At 29.8% G+C, this 23,929-nt stretch overlaps 1 protein-coding gene across 1 annotated transcript; it reads left to right on the forward strand.

Annotated features, from left to right (window-relative positions):
* Positions 1-7,379: 7,379 nt before the first annotated feature.
* LOC112723185 (prefoldin subunit 3) lies at positions 7,380-10,576 on the forward strand (the record flags this gene model as incomplete). The annotated part of the gene is given in 6 exon segments (XM_025774446.3): positions 7,380-7,577; positions 7,798-7,855; positions 8,249-8,320; positions 9,394-9,513; positions 9,605-9,706; positions 10,173-10,576. Coding segments are annotated over 6 exon segments (576 nt in total). The 3' UTR covers positions 10,254-10,576.
* Positions 10,577-23,929: the final 13,353 nt, after the last annotated feature.

The raw sequence follows: 23,929 nt of genomic DNA on the forward strand, positions 1-23,929 counted from the left end.
ATAATTTAATTAAACACGTCAAATATCTAACTATTTTCAATTAATAATTTTACATAAAAATAAATATATATAAATTTTCCCATCAAAATTTCTCAAAGTGAAACGTCTACATTGAGTGAAAGATTGCAAGTTGTAACAAAACCTATGCAAAGTTGTAACTTAAGGATTTAGTGGCTATTTACGTGAAGGTACATACAAATAAAAGTGATGGTTAATATATGAACAAGTATTATATTAAACAATTTAATTAATTATATAATAACTAGTATTTTTATTCGTAATTATATTACAAGAATACAAATTTAACCAAATTATATAATAGCTATTTTTATTCTAATATATAAATTATAGCACAAAAAATTTATAAAATTAAACTATTAGTACAAAAAAATTGTAGGAGGACAAAATTAAAGTTCTCGTCAGCTAAGAAGACCAAAATCCTTGTAGATAAAAAATTAAATAATAAAGTTTTTGCCTTTTAGTTATTATTTCATATAAAAGAGTTTAATTTATTACTAATAATTAATTTTAATATTTGTTATTTAAAATTTGAAACGATTTAACTTGTATACTTTTGATTAGCTGTTAAGTCTGTTGCACAAATAGAAATAATTAATTTTATGCTTGTTACTTAAAAATAATATTTTTTCCTCTCTATGTATATAAAAATAAATTAAATATTAGCATAAAAATTATATTGATAGTTATAAAATAACTCAAAATTAATATTTCTTTTAAAATAATTGAATCTTGATTTTAACTTTTAATCATAATAATATTAGTATTCTCTCCAAATTATATTTAATAAATATTTGAAAGAAGAGAAATAAAAATATAGATTGAAAAGATAAACAGTAAAAATTTAAAACTAAATAAAAAGACTAAAAAAATATGTATATAATAATAATATTTTTATTTAAATTATATTATTTGTTAATTTTACTTTTTGTAGAACAAAAAGTTAGAAAAATAGAAAATGAGAGAAAAGAGAACGAAAGATAAGAGAGATGAGAATTGTATAGAATAAATTATAATATAATAAAAATTGGTGACCATTTTGATTTTTAAATACTAATATAAAATAAATATAAATATATAAAGTGGAAGGAAGAAAAAAAAAAAAAGAGATAAGAGATAATTAGGAAGAGAGTTTATATTTGGAGAGAAATATTTTCTCTCAACTTTAATAAGAGAATGTCATGTGACATATTTGGTTATTAAATTAGATAATAATATATAAATATATAATAAATTATATATAGAGTGAGAAGGGTAAAGAGAAATAAAAAAGAGAGAGAGAGGTAGATGAGAGAATTTAGGAAGGAAATTTATTAATTTTGGAGAAAATATTTTCTTTCAAGTTTAATAAGAGTGTCATGTGACACATTTTGTTATTAAATTATATAATATAATATAATATATAACTATATTTCAATTTCAATTTTAATTTTAATACAATTAAAGAATGTCATGTTGCATATTTTGATTGTCAAATTTGTAATTAGTTTGATAATGATATATAAAAGAGATAAAGTGGTTGAAAAAATGAGAGGGATAAATAAAGAGAGAGGAAGGAGCGGAGAACTCTTTAATTTTGGAGGAAATATTTGATTTCAATTGTAATGAGTGAATGACATGTGGTACATTTGGTTGTAAAATTAGTAAGGAGGAAGAAAGAACTTTTTAATTTTAGAGAGAAATATTTAATTTTAATTACAATGAGGGAGTGACATGTAGCACATTTTAGTTGTAAAATTAGTAGAGAGGAGGATAAAACTCTTTAATTTTAAAAAGAAATATTTAATTTCAATTATAACAAAAAAATAACATATGACATATTTTAGTTGTAAAATTAGTAATATATAATATATTTTTAACTATTACTTTGTATGAAGATTTTTTTATGTGAATAACCTTAAATATTATGGGACGAAATTGTCCATAATTTGTGAGGGGTAAATGGTGATGAATATGTTAGTGATGACTTTACCTATGATTGTATTAATAATTAAGCAACCTTGAGCTGACTACACCTTTGTTATTAAGTCTTGTTCATTCATTCCAATGAATCAAACACACACATCCATAGTAGCTAAGGTGATTCCTAGTGTTGGTTAAGGCGATGCTTTAATAATTATGAGCCTTATTCTTCAACATACAATATCATGAGGCTAGAAATCCCACCACCAAAGTGCAAATGATGAAATAATCATATCTCTAGTTTTGCGGATCCTGTATATATATACTCCACATGTCATGATTATTTAAAGATGACTCAAACTATTTGAGCAGTTAAGAGTGTTAGCTTTTGAGACAGAGCATGTGCAATTGGATAAGCTGACATGACTCAAAGCAGTTGCCACCCTCTCTACCACACAACAATCTAACTGGTTCCTCCTCATTCTATTTTTTATCACAAACTCATCAATTACAGCTAGGCATATGCAAAACGTTCAACTGGTTCTACTCTGTGAATTTCCTGTATCCATTCTCATGCTACTTATTTTATTTACTTATAATACAAGTCTGAATCACAGGAAAGAGATTATAACTAAATTGGCCTTCATTACTAAATAATGATCATATTGATCTTTTGGTTTTTATATTGATCAACTTATCCTATAAATGTTGAATCGTGAATCAAATTAGTACATATGTCAAAGTGGATATCAAATTTTAACACTCATTTGATGGATGAAAGGTTGCATTTGGTTATGAGAACATGATAAGATAAGATATTGAGAATAATATATAAAAGATAGAGATATAAAAATTAGTATTTTTGTATTTTATTCAGTGATAAATTAAAATAAATTATAAAAGTCTAATTTATTTTTATTTTTTTTTCATTCAAAAATTTGAGAAGAAAAATATAATAATAAAAAATATCATTATGAAAAATTAACAAAAATTATGAAAGAAAAAATAAAAAATAAATTGTGTCTTTTGTTAGTGTTTCTTAATATAATATCTCTATTTATATTTCTCTACCAAATATAATTTTCTGTCTTTGTGTCTCTATTTTAGTGTTCTGTACCTGTAAATAAATGCAACCAAATTAATTGAAAACCTTTTATGTCATACCAACTTAAAACTAAATTAAATGAACAAGTTTTTTGCCATATTAACCATTGTCATCAAAACTGAACTGGCAGCTAATTCGGCCAGAGTATTAAGTCATTGGATTATTGACTAGACTATTGAGTCATTGGTTAAATTGGTTAATTCAGTTATTATTAAATAATTGTATAAAACATTAGTATTTTTTCTTTTTAATAAGTGTTTTCTAATTTTATTTTTATACTAAAATAATTATTATTTTTTAAATTAATAACTGATTAATTAGTCTATACATATTATATTGTTATATATTATATGTAATTATTAAAAAATATTAATAAATATTATATAATCATAAAAATAAAATGATGTCGTGTTTAATAAAAATATTTGATATTTTTTATTTTTACATATTTGATAAATTTTATATTTATATTGATAATTTTACATAATTAAATATATAATTAATTTAAAAATAAGTGAGGATAAAATTTAAAAAATATAATACAATTTAATCGTATGTTTTTAATATATATATATAAAGAACAGTCTAGTGCCAAGGAGATTGTGTGACTAAATTTTTAAAGTGATCTCCAAGATTTGCACCGTACACTAATTTGATCCTTTTGGACTTTCAGATTGAACTCTGGGTTACATACAGATCCCTGGCCCAATTTCAAATACCAAAAAACAGATGTGGCACAACCAATACTACATTGGATGAATGGAACGACGCCGTTTTGATCTTTGGCGCGTTTTGAAAGTAAAACGTTACCGTTTTGCTATGTAGAAGAATGAAAAGTGTTGCTTGGTGAGAGGGATGATCACTTACAACGTCTTCTTCCTATTTTCTCACCAATAATAATGGTAGTTTAGGACAATCTAACGTTACTTGATTTCTTCTGTTTCTTCCCACAATTCATGAAGACAGTGACCATCGAGAGCTACTGAAGCAAAGGGTGAGAAGTATTGTCACTATTTGAAAGGTGAGTTTTTTTTTTTTTTTTTTGAAAAAGATAATATTTTGACTTTTTATTATTTTTTCATTTGATATGTTATTTCTGTAGGTCTTTTCGTTTGCTCTCATTCGAATTTATGTGGAACGTTATTTTATTAGGGTTTATGTTGTTCTTCTATTAGAATTGAGTTGATGCTCTATTTTTGTTGAATAGAATTTATAATTATATTTGTATTTTGTTTATCTTTTAATGCTATTTAGTATTATGTCAGACAATGTCATGATTGCATTTTGCAAAATTATAGAAGCTCTCTGCTATCGTGATTAATTAATGCCATCTTTGGATTCAATCTTGTTTTGTATTAGTTATAAATATGTTGAATGTGGAGTTAAGTCTCAAAGTAGTTCCTGAACTTACATTCGAGCCTTAAAATAATCTTTGAAGTTAATAATTACTCAAATTCGTCTTCAAATTTGTACTCCGGAACTCATAATAGTCCCTCAAGCATTTTTCGTTTATCGAAACCTTAAAACGACGTCGTTTTGAACAAAAAAATTAAAAAAAAAAAGAAAAAAAAGCGACATCGTTTTGAACCAAAAAAAAAAGCATACGCGTCGTTTTAAATTAGAAAAAAAAAAGAATTCCCTTCTTCTTCTTCAACTCTATTGTTCTTCTTCTTCTTCAAATCTATTTTTCTTCTTTTTCAAAAGGTCACAAAAATAAAAACTAACACCACAAAATATCACAAAAAAATCAGCATTAATAAAAAATGTTCAATCAACTTAAATAGCATGCATCAATCAACTTAAACAGTAACAAGCACAAAAAATAGCAACAATAAAAAAATCAGTTATAATTACAGAATAGAAAACAACTAAAATTAACTATTGTTATTATATTAAAATAGGATCAACAGCAACAATCACCCAAAACATTAAAGAACAATGATTGAATAACTAAAAAATTAAAGAAAAAGAAATTACCATGGCCGAGAGAAAGAGCCGTGTCAGAGGAGAGAAAAGGGAGACCGAGCGGAGATGGAGACTGTCGAGCAGCAGCGGCAGTGAAACGGAAGCTGGCGAAAGGCAGCGGCAGCGAAGGTTGAAGAGAGCTCTTATGAAAGTGAAAGTATGGTTGGAAAAAGGGAAGACATCAGATTAAAAAGGAGAAAGGAAAGGGAAAGAATCTCAGGTTGGGAGAGCAGAAGAGGAAGGGGGAGGAAAAAGGCGTTGGGAAAGCAGAAAAAAAAGGGAAAGGAGAAGGGTTGGAGGAGGAAAAAGGAACGGGTTGGGGATGGAGAAAGGAAAGGGAAAGGTTGGGAGAGGGAAAGGGGTTGGGATAGGGAAGGGAACAGATTGGGAATTGGGAGGGGGGTGGGAGTGGGGTGGGGGCTATGCTTTCTTTCTTTTTTTTTTTTTTTTTGAGGGTGTGGGAGTGGGGGTGGGGCTATGCTTTCTTTCTTTCTTTTTTTTTTTTGATTGAGAGTTTTAATGTTTTATGCTACGTTTCTTTTTTCTTTTTTTTTTATTTTTTTTGTTCAAAATGACGTCGTTTTAAGATTTTGATGAACGGAAAATGCTTGAGGGACTATTATGAGTCTCGGAGTACAAGTTTGGGGACTATTATGAGTCCCGAAGTATAAGTTCGGGGACGAATTTGAGTAATTATTAACTTCAAGGATGACTTTGAGACTCGAGTGCAAGTTCAGGGACTACTTTGAGACTTAACTCGTTGAATGTGTTTACTTTACTGTAGAGTATGTAACCATAACAGAACAAAGGATTATGAGAAGTGATAACACATGAAATATTGCTAAAGATTTTTCTCTTGCGGTAGTTGCGTGAGCTCTTTTCACGTGCCATAAATGACTTACGGATAGGAAGAATCCTAAAATAAAATGAGAAGTTGGTTATTCATTATGATGGATGGTACATGAAAATGATGTCACTGAATTCACTATTATCTTCTCAACTCTTTGATACAATCATTAATACGAAAATAACCATAATCAAGAATCCTAAACCAAGAACTTGGATCATGAATCTCATATTTATAAAATCTGTTTTTAATTTATCAAACCTCCATGCTAAGTTCATTCTGATTTCACCTTTTTCATTTCTTGCATAAGCTTTTTTAGCCACCCCCTCTTCCAATTTGCCATTTACGATGACTGCTTTGAGCTTTTTGCGGTGTGACTTTCACTTCTTATCATGATGACGATTATTTCTGGAGACAACAACAAGAAGAAGAGGATAAAGAAGAAGAAGTGAATGAAGCTCCTAAAGAAGAATAATATTTAGGGTTTATAATTGTGGACCAGGGACCAGATTGAGAAATTTCACACCAATAGCCACGTCAGCTACCCGTTATATTGTGCCACATGGCACTAGCTATGCCACATCAGTTTTTCGGTTGTTGACTCATGTCTGAAATTGGGTCAAGGATCTATATGTAGTCCGGAGTTCAATCTGGGGTCCAAATTAATGCAATTGAAATATCAGGGATCAAATTAATGTACGACGCAAATTTCGAAAATTATTTGGGGATTTAGTTAAGATTGTGCTATATCCTAGAGGATCTGGGTTTGGGCATTTCTTTTTGAAATTTTGGTATTTTCTGCGCTGGAATATGATGGACTTATGAATGTGGGATGCACGTTAAAGTATTGTAGAGCTACAAAGTTCTCGAACACCATAGTGTGACCCAACCAGTTTACCGAATTTGACCAGTTTCGCCAAATTTTGACTGGTTCACAGACTTAAACAATCTTGGAGTCGAATCGGATCGGTTTGAGATCTAATTTTCCGATTTTTCGATTGAACTGACAGTCCGATTTGTTTTTTTTTTTTATATTTATGATATCAACTTGTGTGATTAACATGTCACATGATGGTTAATGTTTATATAAGCTTTCGGTTAACAATGTTAACTAGACAACTGATGAAGATAGTAATTTGATTTATTATTTAATACTAGAAGACCCAATTTTTTTTATAATCAGTTTAAATATTAATAGATCAATTTGATCATTAGGTAAAAACTGAGAGATTAATTTGAATGTTAACCCAAAAAGAAAAAAATTTAAAGCCCAATAGTGAAAACTGAAACTAATATGGTTTATACAAATTAACACCGCATCGTTTTTTTAACATGGACATTTTTTTCCTTTTAATTTGTCCATGGACTTTAATAAGACGGAAATTATTTTTGTTATGGATACACATATAACCTGTCTGTGTAAGAGTTGAAAATCGGCCCATTTATAAAAATGGGCCTGGGCCCATTTATAAAAATGGGCCTGGGCCCATAAGAGGAGAAACGGCCCAAAACAAAAAGAGGAGAATCAATGGAAAGGAGCAGAGAGCTGACATTTTGAGAGTAGACATCTGAGGTTGGTTGAAGGGAAGAAAGAAGAATGGCGTCTTCATCATCAGCGTCGGGAACGGCGGTTACGGAGAGGAGAGGGATTCCGGGTGCTCAGTTCGTTGAAGATGTTCAAACTTATCTCACTCAATCTGGTCTTGATGTCAACTCTGCCCTCGCTTTCCTTCAAGAAAGGTCAATCTCCATCGTTCATCTCTTTAGCTTCAAACCCTAATCACTCTTTTCCTAAACCTAACTCACACACTTTCAACAATCTAAGCTTACCCGAATCCAATGTAAGCTTAACTCACACACTTATAGGCACTGTTTCTGAGTTTCTGTTATGCATTTGGCGGAGTTTCGGTTTTTATTTCACAAGCCTTTGGAAATCACCTCAGCACTTTTTTGCTTGCAGGCTTCAGCAATACAAGTTAGTTGAAATGAAGCTTCTTGCTCAGCAGAGGGATCTTCAGGTTTCATTGCCTCATTTATCTGCACTTTGCACATTGGCGTAGCATGTACCTTTTTTTTTTAGTTTTTCTTGCTATATTTGGTTGTTGAAAATTTCAATAGGAGTGAAAAGTATTTAAATTTGAATTTTGTTTGAAGCAAGAATTAGTAGTGATGATTTAAGGGGTTAACTGCTATGGGAGCAAGCAAGCATGAATTGGACATTTGAAAGCAACTTTATACATCTGGACGAGATTATAATCAGTTAAAATAATAAAAGCAATAATTTCCAATTGATTCGTTATCAACTGGTAATATCAATTTTAAGTAAATCTGATGCTGTGTCTCTCTGTGTGTGCACTGCCTTTTTCTCTTCATATTCAGTTACTGATGTTATTTATTCGTTGGGTTAACAGGCAAAGATACCAGATATTGAGAAGTGCTTAGATGTTGTTGGCACATTGCAAGCTAAGAAGGGTACTGGTGAGGTTCGTTTTGTGTTTGCTTTTGCATAAAAATTGCCAAATATTATAGAATATGATGGTAAATTACTAAATGTTGTTTAGGTAAAAGTATACTTTGGTATTTATATGTGAAGAAAATGTGTTAGATAGTTGTCCAGTTTGCTATTCTAGACGCATGAAATTTGTTAATTGTATAGTGTCGATACAAAAGATTTCCTGGCTCCTTATCCCCCTTGTTATTAGAGAAGGTATATAAAAGGGTGAGAGCATGGAACTAAGGAACTTTATTGCTTGTCTGAACTCTGAAGGCAACACCTGATTAACAACTGTAGCCTCTGCTCAACGTAGTGGTCTGACTAAGATATGATTTATTTTATTTAAGATATTCTAGATTTGTTACTGTTATATTCTAGTACTGTGTCAATTTCCATTTACCGATCGTTGAGATTTATGTTCAACTACCACCAAGGCCTTTCTTCTGTTTTCCAACTAGGTTGGGCTTTGAGAGAATTTAGATTTGTGATCTGTACATATTATTATTTACTTGTAATTCTACTGCTTGTTTCAGTTTCTTGTTTTAGGCCATCAATTTATATTTTCCTTAGATTTTTCACTGGTTTAAATATAATATTTTATGTGTTCCAGTTTGTACCATGTGGGGAAAGAAGGGGAGGGGGAAAAAAGACCTCATTGGTATTTGTCTATCGCCAACCCCCAATAGTTTTATTCATTATCTCAACCTCACTTGACTGAGAATCAACTATTGTGATTTGTGTACACATTCCCCCTTATCTCTTTTCTTTTTATCTTGCTGCCATCCTCTTGTAGAAAATTGATGGATTGACTACATACGAATACAGTCATACACTGCTCATGCATTAGTATTTATGTTGGTGCCAAGTCCACTGCCTTGTATTCCAATTTATGTTTGATTCCCGATTTTTCAATTGGAAATCTCTTTGGATTAAAAAACTGCCTCTGGTTGTGATACTTGGTTACTGAAAAATGTTAAAAATAACAATAAGTCTAATTTAATTTCTTCGGTAAACACTGTACCACATATTAGTTGGTTTATGTTTTACTCGACTCAATTGCAGGCACTGCTTGCTGATTTTGAAGTGTCAGAAGGAATATATTCGCGAGCTTGCATAGAAGAAACTGACTCAGTCTGTTTGTGGCTGGGAGCAAATGTTATGTTGGAATATTCATTGGAGGAGGTCCTTCCTTGTTATTTTTTTGTTGTTATTTTCATTTCTTCATTCTTTTTAGGTTTTCTGGGTACATAACTGCCGATGTAATCTGCTGCAGGCTACTGCTCTGTTACAGAAAAACCTGGAAAATGCTAGAGCTAGTTTAGAAGTTCTGATTACTGATCTGGAGTTCTTGAGGGACCAAGTTACAGTAACTCAGGTTAGATTGCTATTTTTCAGGTGCTCTGCATGTGTCTGTAAGTTCATCATGCTTGATTGTCAAATGTGAATATGGCAAGCATCACAATGCCTTCAATACTTTAGGGAGCTCTTGGTTGGAACTTGGAAGATGTAAAATGAGAAGATAGGAACTATAGAAAAGGAAGTGAAAATTGAGAGATGATCAATAGATCAGTGTATTTATTTCACTATTGCATTATCATTTTACATTCATTTTCATATATTATGAAACTCTTGTTTACCCAACAGATGAGGACATACAGTGACAACACATTTTTGTTTATTCAGTCCTCACATTTTCAAAATTTTTCATTTTGGGTCTTAGGACACTTGGGGGATTTTTTTTTTTTTTTTTGTTGGGATATGTATTTCATGACCCCAACATTGGATGAAGTTCCTAACATTGAATATTTGTTGTTCTTAATCTTTGTTCTATATTGGATCAGGTTACAATTGCTCGCGTGTATAATTGGGATGTTCATCAACGGAGAATCCAACAAGCTATTGCCACGCCTACTTCAGAATAGCAAAGAAATTTTTTTCCCCGCCTGTTTCAACATTTGGGCAGCTGTACGTACCCTTTCAGCTGAGAGTACGATTCTCATCTCTGTTCACTCTAGTTTTTAGATGGATTGCTGTTACATTTTCATCCTTATTCTGGTTTCACTACATTAGATCATGGCACTCGAGGATAGGAACCAGTTTTGATAAGTGCCGATTGATTTACTGGACTCTATTTGTAAAAATAGTAATACCATATTTATGTAGTAGGTCAATGGGGCATGCTTTGTTTGGTGTGATCATATGGATGACATTTTGGAATTTATTTATACTTTGTTGAATTTGACAATGGTGGCATTTTGATTGATTGTCTAACCAAAAGCTGTTATTTGAATTCAAAAAATGGACTGTGAGGGCAATCAAAAGATGACCCCCCAATGTAGGGTTCAGTCAACTAATGAAATCTGTCGGTAGAATTACGCAATTTGAAGGGACAACACGTCATAATCAATAGCTATCCAAAGATGTTGCACCTTATCCTTCCTCCTAAGAGTCGTAGATCTTGTACGGTTTCTGACATAAAAAATATAATATAGTATGCCATTAATTTAGATGCGGTCTTTTTTTTTCAGATCCTGTGTTAATGTGGAATGTTTATACACTAGGTTGTCTCTATTTTTTTGTATAGTATGAGTTTAATTGCTATACACTGAAATTTTTATAACGTCGTCTAATCAAATACTTATATTGGCATGGCTTTTGAGGTACTAAGTGATTAGGTTAAATGTCTCTATTAACGCAATAGTATATTAGATTCAGAAATGTTTGGTAACAAAAAAAGTTTAACTAAAATCAGTCAGAACTTGATTTATTTAGTATTTATTAATTGCTATAGTAATTAATAAATACTAAATAAAATAAATTTTAGTTTCTTTTTTTTTGTCTTCCTAACATTATCCATTAGGTTTCCATTAATATACATATATCACTTAGTGAAGGATATGATGATTGATCTGGTCAACTCGTATAATAATACGGTTTCTGGAAAGAAAAGAAATGAGAGAAAACAATGTAATGTAATCCAGGATCTTAGTCTCAACAGTGGAATGATATGGGTAGTATGTTAGGTAAAGTGGCATTGTTGTTCATGTGCCCAAACAGGATTGGTTTGTTGTGCATATTGCATGACGTGGTTGAATATTATATGGTCAGTGGACTAATTAATTTCATCGGCATAGACTTTGCACATGGGGGACCCATAAACGACGCTATGTGTCATACTCATAACTCACAAGTCAATACCATAGCACAAAACACCTTTCTAATGTACACAGTTTCCATTTTTATTTTTCACCTGTTTTCCATTCATTTAAAGTATAAAATGCTTGCCCCTCTAATTGCTGAACAGATTGTATATTAAAATTCTGCATACTTAAATAAAAAGTATAATTAATTTTAATGATAGAGAGTATATTATTTAAGATTGATTATGAAGATTTAAAGTTGTTCCCTTTTTCCCTTGAAACTTTTTGTGTCCGTCTAGCTAGTAACTAGGTACGTTGAAACTTGAAAGTTTGGTGATTTCTAAATTCTAATGTTGGTGGATCCTCAACGGATGTCTTTCACAAGAGTGTAGTTTTCTCTTATCTTTGATATTAAATTAAACTGTTCAAGGAAGAAAAGTTGGTGATACAAAACTTAGTGCCGGTCTCAGTTTCTCACTCCTACTTTGCTTTTAAATTTTGAAACTGACTCGTTTACCCAAGAATTTATCTTTGGCAACTACTCTCATGAAAATGCCAAAACATCTTTTCATGATGATCCTTGTTTAAAAAGTGTAACTTATTTGTTTAGCAACACTTTAAATAAAAGTAACACTTTTACTTCAAATAAAAATCAAGTCCTACAATCTATCATCTAATAGTTAAAATGATGTATTTTCACATGATGACAATCATTAAATCTTCATTGAAGTAGCCACCTTTATCTTTAGCTTCTGGAAATTGATTTGCACATTATTATTCAATCCTCAACTATATCTTAACCAAACAACCATCCAAGGTATAAAAGTGGCGAACCTTTTTCACACCGGACCTTGGCCCATTTAATGCGTGACCTGATGGTCCACCAATCCTTATCCATTATAACTACCAACATATAAAATGGACCCATGAATTTCCAATATGTATGTAATTATGTATTTGTTTAGGCCTTAGGGCTTAATTTCTCATGGAATCCAGAACTAGAATGGTTGTTAATCGTGTTTATATCTTTATGCCGAAACAACTCTATTTTTTTTCCGACAGAATCTTCCAACCCGACGTGCCAAAAACTAATTCACTGCGGATCGAAGCTCTATTTAAGAGTTTATTATTGGCCAATAAGTTGTTGCATACACAAGTCAAGATTTGAATCTCCAATACTTAAGCAGACCAATAACCTAATCACTAGACCAACTTTTATAATATTGTGTTGTTTAAAAATGACTCATTCTCTATGATTTAGGTTTAAGATCACATCAGGGGTTCGAAATATTGCTTTAGCCAGAAGTGGAAAAATAACCCATCTAGTTTGTGTGTTTTTTGTAATATTATGACCAAAAAAAAAGGAGAAAAAGTCTATAATAATCACAATAATTAGGACCACACTTGGCTTTTGGATACTCGACCAGAAGGCTTAAACCTTGAGAATAGTGTGGTTCATCAAATGAAAACGAAGTTTGATATGTTTGTGAAATGCATATATGTGTCTCAAATTTGAAATGTTGATATCTAAACATTGATCAATACTACTAGCATACTTCATAGTAGTTATGTCACTTTCATTTTCAAACTATTTTGCTCAAATATAAAAAGAAAAAATGTGTACTATACCCAATAGATATAAATATATTAAAATACAATTGGTGTCCCCATACTTGCCAATTTAAGAGTATATGCTGGTTCACATATATCCAACCGGAATTGATATGTATTATTATAATTAATTATCCCAAATCGTCCCGGTTAGCTACATCCACATAATTATAGTATAAAAATATGACTAATAAATACCTATCTATATGTTGCAAATAATTGAGGCGTGAAGTGACACAATATTCACTTTAAAATTTAAAAGGAAATTGCTCGAATCTTAAGTTGTAATCAACCATGAAATTATTGGTTAACTTCTTTAAATGCCGATAAGGAGCACATACACCGAACATTAACTGATTGTACGCAACAACAGTGGAGTATAAAGTAACCATGCTTATACTAGTATTTGTTTATTCGTAATGTTTTGAAGAATCTTTATACTTGACATTAATTTATATTATTATTCTCATATAGTAGTTTTTAGTAATCTATGCTTATTGATGAATTAGGTTAATTGGCTGTTTGGCATATATATATATATATAAAAGATAAATAAGCTCTTTTAACTTAGTTTGAGGAGGGCATCAACATTACTAATTCTTCAACAATGACTATTTAAAAATGGGGAGTGTTAGCAAACAATGATTTTTTCGAATAACATGAACAATCACCAATCAAATAAAAACATACTATACCTCTAAATTACTCACCTAAATCTTACTATTAAAATATACACCTAGTGAAATGAATATCCGATATATCTATTGTTCACATTATTTAGTATTTTTAATTGTCTACCTATACTTTTTCTTTAGAAATAATCCTCCATTTGATCTTTCAATTTATATCAAAATTTTAGTTTAGTATCTAAATTTTATTAAATATAACTCATATTAATTTTTAAAATAATTTAACAACGCACAAACATTAACAAAATACTGACGTAAACAGTTGGATGTTACGTTATACTTGTAAAATGATGTTATTTTTGTTTTGGCACTTAAATAGCCAAAAAAATGGTAAGTAATTTTTATTGAAACATTTTCTTATAAAACAAGTGATCTAGTATTATTTTTAGACTATTTGAGTTCCAAAACTAAAACAGCAATATAGTATTTAGTTGTTCATACAAATGTTTCATTAACGTTTTTATATCAAAAATTATTCCAAAAATTAATATATAAAAAAATAATTAAAATTTCAAGAACTAAATTAAAGTTAACATGCAAATTGAGAGATCAAATTAAATGTTGTCTATTTAAATACTAATGATATATACTAAAGCACTCCACCTCTTAGTATGAATATCATATAATGATATAAAACTTTGTACGAAAAAACATCATTTGTTTTAATCTAATACATTAAGGTAACAAACATGAATCTCTAAATGAATCGAGTATTTTTGTAGGTAAATGCAACATAGTATAGATGAGAAAGGTGTTAGTGTAACTGTGTAAGTGAAATGAAATTGGTTGCTGGTGGTGGTTGGTGCTAGGGGATAGCAATATAGTAGCATGGCTACAATGGGGAATCAGTAATAATCAGTGAAAAAATAAATAAATAATAAATAATAAATAATAAATAACAATAATAATAATAATATATAGAGACGTGCACGCAACCCAATGCTGATTTGTCCTTATTGGCTCCACATTAAAGCCCTCCACTCTTGTCCCTTTCTGCTCTACGCGTTTTTACCATCCCATCCCATTATATTATTTTTATTTTTCTTAACCAAATATGAATAGTGTCTGTGTTTGCAAATACGGTGCTTAACAACGACGATTATAATATAAAAGTACACTTAAAATATTGTTGACTTTGACTCCCCCATGTGTTCCCAACATCCCATTGCTCAAAGCACAGCACTAAACCAAATACTAGATAGATATTGTAAGTAATTTTATAATTAAAATTTATTTATTTTATTAATTTTTATAATTTTATTAATTTTTTTTTATTTTATAATTATTTTTTATATTAAAAATATTAAAATTAATAGAATATTTTTTTAAAAAATATATAAATTAAAGATTTAAAATTTTTAATTGTGAATATTTTAATTTATAAAAAAATATTCTATTATCTATAATTTTTTTATATAGACAAAGATCTGCTTATAAAATTAAAAATAGTATAAAAATTTAATTATAAATTTAATAAAATTATAAAAATCAATAAAATAATTATGATCTTTAGTTAATAAGATGTTAAAGTTTTTAATTAAAATATTTTATAAAAAATGTAAAAAATTAATTTTTAATATATGTATTGTATATTTATTAAAATAAAAAATTAAAAAATTTATACTAAAAATAATTATAATATGTCCTTAAAAATATATGTTAACTAAATTTAAGCTTACGAAAGTATTGATAATTAATTTGTATATAATGCTGCAGAAGGTGAATTTGCACAAAAGTAGTGTAATTTTGTGATTTAGGCAATTGAAACTGTAAATATAAAAGTGAAAAAAAATGAAAGTGGAAATATGTTTAGTAGTAGAAGAAGAAAAGAAAAAGATATGGAAGGAAATTATAATATTCCAAGTGAGAGACGCCGCAATCAGCGCTTGCGTGTTCTTAGTTCCTAAAAATTCGAGAAGCTTTTATTTCTGTCAACGCGTTACTTTGCAATGCATTTCTTAGAGATATTCATAGCACAGTTTTAATTAACAATAATATTTAATAAATAAAAAATAATTAAAATAATCTAAATTTATTTTATTTAATATTAATTATTTTTTATTGTATTTAATAAATTTTAAATAAGATAACTTTGTAATTTTTTGTTTTTTTAATATTATCGATTAATTAATAACTACTAATGACATAACTCTTCCTTTTTGCTTTTTGAGACATATAATATTATTACTTCCTTTTCATATATTTTTCCTCCTGGCTAACATATATAATTATAAATTTTTCTCTTTGACAAAGTGATCATTTCCCTTTGATCATTATATTCTTTAGGTTAATAGTTAATACAGATTATTGTTAGAATAAATTAATTTTAATGTCTCAGATTATCCATATTAAATCACCAAAAATATATCATATCATAATGCGGAAGCGTACCTGAATTCATAAACATGAATCATACGATCGGAAGAGTTTGGATCTTTGTGGTTCTTTCGATCTTCCTCAACCAAAGCCTTATGTATTCCTAGGAGGCTGAACTGCAACTCTTTTGATGGAGAAAGAGTAACAAATGCGGCTTTGGTATCTTGGGGACCGAAACCCTGAAGGTCTATTTATATTTGAGCATGACACCCATTAAACCCTTAAGCCCAAATAAAATAGTATCTAAAGCCCAAAAGATAATATATCTAAAATCCAAAAAGATAATTATCTAAGGAACAAAAGATAATATCCGGTTTTATTCTCATTTAATTCCAAATCAAAAGTAATAATGACTTATTCAATTAGCATTTAAAATAATAAATGAGATCATCATTATATAAGTCATTTAATTTGAAATAGCATAATTTGTGATTATAATTAATATATGTATTGCCCACAAATAAGTTAGGAAATCAAATAATTTCCTAACAATCTCCCACTTGGGCTATACATATATTATTTCTTGACAAAATCACATCTTTATAAACTTTATGCACGCATCTGAATGCTATTTCTCTCGTTACTTTAACAATCTGGTCCGTCTCATATATTAGATATGGAACTACCGCAGCTTTTATCACATTAAATGCTGTGACTAAACCACGCCAATCACCATCCTAATATACTCAACGACATAGATCAAATTTGGATGAGTAATATGGAAATTACATGTCAAGTGATCTCATGCATGTCTATTTCCAGCTGGTCCAACTTTATTGAGATCAAACACAATACAAATATTGCAAAATGAACATTTCACATAACATGAAATAAACCATCAACTTAATTCTGCAGAAAAATAACTCAATATCTGTCATAGGACATATAGCATAAACTCCCACTAAATCAAGGCATCACAAATATTGACACCCACCCGAGCAGTGTGCTCATGAAAAACTTTAGGGGGTCAATCCCTTGGTAATGTGTCTGCTAGCATATACTCTGTTCCTATATGTCCTATGGAAATCTGTTTTTCTTAAACTTTCTCCTTGACAACTAAGAACTTAATGTCTGTATGCTTCGATTTTGTCAAGCTCTTATTGTTATTGGAGTATAGTACTGCTGACTTATTGTCACAAAATATCTTTAATGGCCTTTTAATGTCATCTACTATATGAAGCTTAGTGACAAAGTTTCACAACCATATGCCATGAAATCGGAATCAGAGTACCTAATGATCTCAAAATTTTCTGATCTCCGATAAATAAGCATGTAATCATTTGTTCTCTTTAAACAATGCATTACGCGTTTAACAGCTATCCAATGATCCATGTCCGGATTGCTCAAGTATCTACCCAACACTCCCACTATAAATGATATATCGGGATGTATGTAGACTTGAGCATACATTAAATTCCCTAGTGCTGATGCATAAGGTTTATCATGCATTGTTGTCTTCTTAAGATCATTTTGGGGCATTACTTGAGACTAAACTTGTCTCCTTTAACTACGAGTGTGTCCATTGGTCTACAACTTTCTATGACATATCTACTTAAAATCTTTTCGATATAGTTCTTTTGTGACAATCCAAGAATACCTTGAGAGCAATCTCTTAGTATCTCGATTCCTAATACAAAAGAGGCATCACCAAGATCTTTCATTTCGAATTTGTCCGATAGAAATTTCTTAGTTTCATGCAACAAGTCTATATCGTTATTGGCAAGTAGAATGCCATCAACATATAAGACCAAAAAGATATTTACTCCCACTGAACTTGCGGTATACACATTTCTCTATAATATTTACCTCAAAATCATATGAGGTAATAACTTGATGAAACTTGTGATACCATTAACGGGAAGCTTGTTTGAGATCATAGATGGATTTTTTTTTTCTTTTTTCTTTTTTTTTTATTGGATCTCCTTAATGACACTTCTTGAGGTTGTTGAGCTTGCTGTATGGGTTGGGGTTGAGGAGGATTCTCATAATTTTCCTGTACTATAGTAGTATCTTGAGCAACAACAATATTCTCATTGTTCTCTTGTACTGTAACTAGATCTACAGTAGGATTCTCATTGTGCTTTTGTACTATAACTGTATCTTGAACAATAATAGGCACAAGGACCTGATCATTGTCAGTTACAGAATCCTCATCAAAAGTAATATTCCTAATATTTTCTTCCCCCCAAACTCAACATCCTCAAGAAATCTCGCATTTTCCATCTCAAAATAGACCTTGATGCAGGATTGTAAAACTTGTACCCCCGTGAACGCTCAGTATAACCAACAAAGTAGCAACTAATTGTCCTTGAGTCCAATTTTCTTTCATGCGGCCTATATGGTCGCGCCTCAGTTGGACATCCCCAAATATGCAAATGCTTTATACTGGGCCTTTTCCCAGTTCAAATTTCATATGGGGGTTTTGTTAACTGCTTTGCTTGGCACCCTATTAAGGATGTACACTGCGGTCTTTAAGGCTTCTCCCCAGAGTGATTCAGGCAAGGAAGAATGACTAATCATACTTCTCACCATGTTTTTAAGAGTTCAGTTCCTTCGCTCTGCAACACCATTCATGCTAGGTTTTCCTAGCATGGTGTATTGCGGAACAATACCACACTCCTCTAGGAAAAGAGCAAAAGGCCCGGGACGTTGCTCACCTGAATCATCATATCTTCCGTAGTATTCACCACCACGATCAGATTTGACAGCTTTAATTTTCTTTCCAAGTTGAAGTTCAACTTCAGCTTTAAAAGACTTGAAAACATCCAAGGCTTGACACTTCTCATGAATTAAATATAGATACCCATAACGAGAGTAATCATCTATGAACGTAATAAAGTACCGTTGTCCATTCCAAGAGACAGTAGGGACTGGGCCACATATATCGGTATGTATCAGTTCTAAGACATCTTTAGCTCTCTCGGCACCTAATTTCCTTTCGTTTGTCCTTTTTCTCCTTTATGCACTCAATGCAGACTTCAAAGTCCGCCAAATTTAGGGGTCCGAGAATTCCATCTGACACGAGCCTCTGATTCTCTGTTTAGAGATGTGGCCTAGGCGTTTGTGCCATAATGATGCCGAATTCTCATTCAGTTTTTGTTTTGTACCCATTTGCAGTATTTCATTATTATAGGAATTTAAGTTAAGCCTATATAGATTATCCACCAAATGACCAGAGCAAATATTATTCGAATTGTAAAAGAGAATGACTTTATTGTCTCCGAATGAACAAAAATAACCTGATTTGTCCAAACGAGAAACAGAAACCAAATTTCGTCTAAATGACGGTACATAAAATGTCTCTAATAAATCCAAGTAAAATCCACTCGTGGAACATAATCTAAAGGTTCCTATAGCTTCGACTGCAACTATATTGCCGTTTGCCACATAGATGTATCTTTCAGCATCACTTGGTGGTCGGCTCCACAGGCAATCCTGCATAATAACACTTACATGAGTAGAAGTAACAGAATCTACTCACCAAGTATCAACAGGTGCATAACTTAAACTAGCCTCAGAACAAACGAAAGTAAGAATTATACCCTTCTTTACACGTCAGGTGGCATATTTGGTACAATCCTTCTTCACGTGTCCCACCTTCTTACAGAAGAAACAAGTTGAAACTTGATCTTGTTTCTTAGCCTTTTTCTGCTGAGAAGGCACATCCGCAGTAGTATCACGCTTTCTTTTATACTGAGAAGATGAAGCCATGTGAGCACTTTCAGTCTTATCTTGCTGTAGCCTCTCTTCTTCTTGTACACAATGAGATATAAGCTCATTTAAGGACCAAGTGTCCTTCAAAGTGTTATAACTCACTTTGAATTGCCCAAAGTGTGCAGGAAGGGAAATCAAAATGAAATGCACGAGTAAATCTTCAAACAACTCTAACTTTAGTGCTTTCAATTTTGAAGCAAGATGAGACATTTCCATAATGTACTCCCTTATGTTCCCGTTACCTTTATACCTCATGGAGACAAGTTTGCTCAAAAGGCTACTTGCCTCCGCCTTTTTATTCTTAGTAAAGAATTTTTTCAATATCCTTTAGGAACTGTTTGGCATCTTTATCCTCAGTAATTGAGCCCCGAAACGCCTCAGGAATTGAGCGTTTCATGATCATAATGCTCATTCGATTGGATCTCTCCCACTTCTCTATTTTAACCTCATTGAGGTTTTCCGGAGTGGAAGTGGGTTTCTCCTCTCGAAGAGCTATATCTAGATCCATACAACCGAGGACAATCTCCACTGTATCTTTCCAAACTTTAAAGTTTGAACCATTCAGCATAGGAATACTGCTAATTTGTGCAGAAACATTGGTAGCTAAAGCCATAGTTTCTGGATTAGAACAAAAGAACATGCAGTAAATATTAGTTAATTAATGGGTAAAAATCCATATTGAGATATCCAGCACAACATTAATTTTCAATCTTTGGATAGAAAAATTAACTGTAAGTGATACTCTCATTGCAGTAATCAAATATTGTCAAAATTCCTGTCACACATTAAGCCTTTCTTTGGACCGACTTAATGCGCACATGGAAACTTAAACTTCGCAACCTATTTATTACCGCATATATTTTCTATTAATTGGCCAAACAATAACCTTCCTTTGGGCCGATTATTGACCGCATAATTAATAGAAAATAAACAGAAGTGTGCAATGCTTATTATTTGGCCAAACAATAAACTTCCTTTGGGCCGATTATTGTTCGCATAAATAATAAGTATTACTTTATTCTTAATTAGTTATACCCAAATATGTATTTACTATCAATATGTGTATGTAATTCGGCCAAATATAGACCTTCCTTTGGGCTGACTAATATTCGCATGAATTACATAACACTATATTCCTAATGTTTTAAATAAATCAATTTTCACAAAAGAGGCTACTTTGGCAGCATAATGTTCAATCAATTTATTTCAAAACCAAATCTTTATAAAATATGTGGGTATAATAATCCAAATTGTTACTAGTTTCCTTATGTAACAATTTAAAAAAAAAATTTAAATCACAAAAGGATTTAAATCTTAATGGTATCTTTTCAGACCTTAAAAAAAATATGATTATAACTGAATATATGTGCCAAATAAATTCTTGATCCATTAAAATTAAAATTAATCATTATATAAATTAAATGCCAAATCGATCTCATATAATATATCTATACATATATATACTCTAATGGATAACCAAACAATGATAATGTTTATCAACATATATATACTTACTAGCACTTCTATACACACACAGAAAATTCATGATGTGCATAAGTAAACATACTAATTAATATATATATATATATATACGACAGAAACAATTTCACGAATATATATATATACACATATATGCACGACAGAAACTATTTCACGAAGCGTGCAGCAATTTTATATGTAACGTAAATCGTGCATATGCATATATATTGATTTAATAAAATTAAATATTTTCGATGATTAAATTATGGATGGTCTGATATCACTTGTTGGAATAAATTAATTTTAATGTCTCAGATTATCCATATTAAATTACCAAAAATATATCATATCATAATGCGGAAGCGTACCTGAATTCATAAACATGAATCATACGATCGGAAGAGTTTGGATCTTTGTGGTTCTTTCGATCTTCCTCAACCAAAGCCTTATGTATTCCTAGGAGGCTGAACTGCAACTCTTTTGATGGAGAAAGAGTAACAAAGGCGGCTTTGGTATCTTGGGGACCGAAACCCTGAAGGTCTATTTATATTTGAGCATGGCACCCATTAAACCCTTAAGCCCAAATAAAATAGTATCTAAAGCCCAAAAGATAATATATCTAAAATCCAAAAAGATAATTATCTAAGGAACAAAAGATAATATCCGGTTTTATTCTCATTTAATTCCAAATCAAAAGTAATAATGACTTATTCAATTAGCATTTAAAATAATAAATGAGATCATCATTATATAAGTCATTTAATTTGAAATAGCATAATTTGTGATTATAATTAATATATGTATTGCCCACAAATAAGTTAGGAAATCAAATAATTTCCTAACAATTATACTTTAAATAATAAAATTATTTTAGTTTTACCAAAGGTGTTATAACTATCAAGGGTTATGCTAGGTGTACATTAAAATAGAAATGGATCTTTTGCACTGAAAAAAACATTTGAGAGAATAAAGTGTAATCTTTTACTTTTAATTCTCTAAGTGGGACCAAAATTAAATAGGAGAGAGAAAGTAATGAATAGTTAGATTAAACACTGGACAATTTTTTTTTCACTAGAGAGAATCTATTCTCTACTAAAATCAGTCTCCAAAGTCAACCACCAATATAAAATATATATTGAAATATAAATATACATTAAAAATAAATTAAAATACACATATATTTATACATAAATATATTAATAGCTGATTTTAGTAACTAATTTTAGTGTACACAATAACATTTCTCAACTATGAATCACATTTTGATGAGTACAAAACTAACTAATAAATTAAGAAACTAACATGACATATAATAATTTAAAAATTACAATAATCGTATTATATGTAAAAAAAATCAATTATGTATCTGTATATAATATATATTAAAATATAAAATACATATTAAAAATAAGTTAATTATATATTTTTATATATATAAATTATTTAAAAAAATCAATATATTTATTAATATTAATTAGCAAAAAAATATTTTATTTTTATATTATTAAAATTTAAAATTTAAAAATTATAATTTATAATTTAATACTTAAAATTTAAAAGTGGTCAAATATTACTAATAAATAATAAATTTTATTAATTATATATATAACATTGTTTTTTATATATAAATATATTGTGTGACTAATTTAATAACTAATTTTTTACATAACATTTTTAAAATTACAACGATGTTTATTTTTTTTAAGTTCCTCGTTATCACTATCAGCCACCATTGATATATATCGATACTACCTATATGTGTATTGGTCAAGAGCTAGTGATCATCATCATAGGTTACTCATTATAACCTTTTTTTTTTTTCCCGGCTAGCATGATGAACCTAAAATGGGACTCAATAAAGTATAGATACTTTTTTTATTTGTCATGTTTATGTGTGAGATATATTTTAGACACGATATTTATCGACTTAAACACATATGTCTTTTGTATTCAATTTTGTCTTAATAAAAAATAAAAAATTATTCTCTAAATACACTTAAATACTATCATGTATTAACGTATCCAGTCTTATTTTAATGTATATTCTTAAAATGAATTTTAAAATAGTAATATTATTAATTATTAAAATAAAAAATATTTTAAATATTTTATATAATTAAAAACAGATACTAAAATAATTAAAAAATTAATTTAAATTTTAATATTAATAAAATATTAAAATATTATTATAATTTATTTAAAAAATACTTTATATTTATATATGTTGTGTCTTTGTGTCTTATCAAAATTTTAAATTCATGTGTTTACGTATTTCATGTCGTGTCATGTCCTATATTCATATAGTGTCCGTGCATCGTAAATGTGACGCAAAAAAATCATCAATACTTTGCAATTTTTAAATTAACAATAAGTCGAGATAGCAGAACACCAAATAAATTAATTAATTAAACAGAAATATTTAATAATAAAAAAAACTAAAAATAGGCATAACTTATTTTATTTAATATTTATTAATTATTGTGATAATTAATAAATATTAAATAAAATAAATTCTGACTGTTTTTTTTATCTCTCTAACATTACCGTTGATTAAAGAGGTTTAGTTCCCCCTCCAAAATTAACATGTCT

The sequence above is a fragment of the Arachis hypogaea genome, chromosome 11 (assembly GCF_003086295.3).
Source record: "Arachis hypogaea cultivar Tifrunner chromosome 11, arahy.Tifrunner.gnm2.J5K5, whole genome shotgun sequence".
Taxonomy (NCBI): Eukaryota; Viridiplantae; Streptophyta; class Magnoliopsida; order Fabales; family Fabaceae; genus Arachis; species Arachis hypogaea.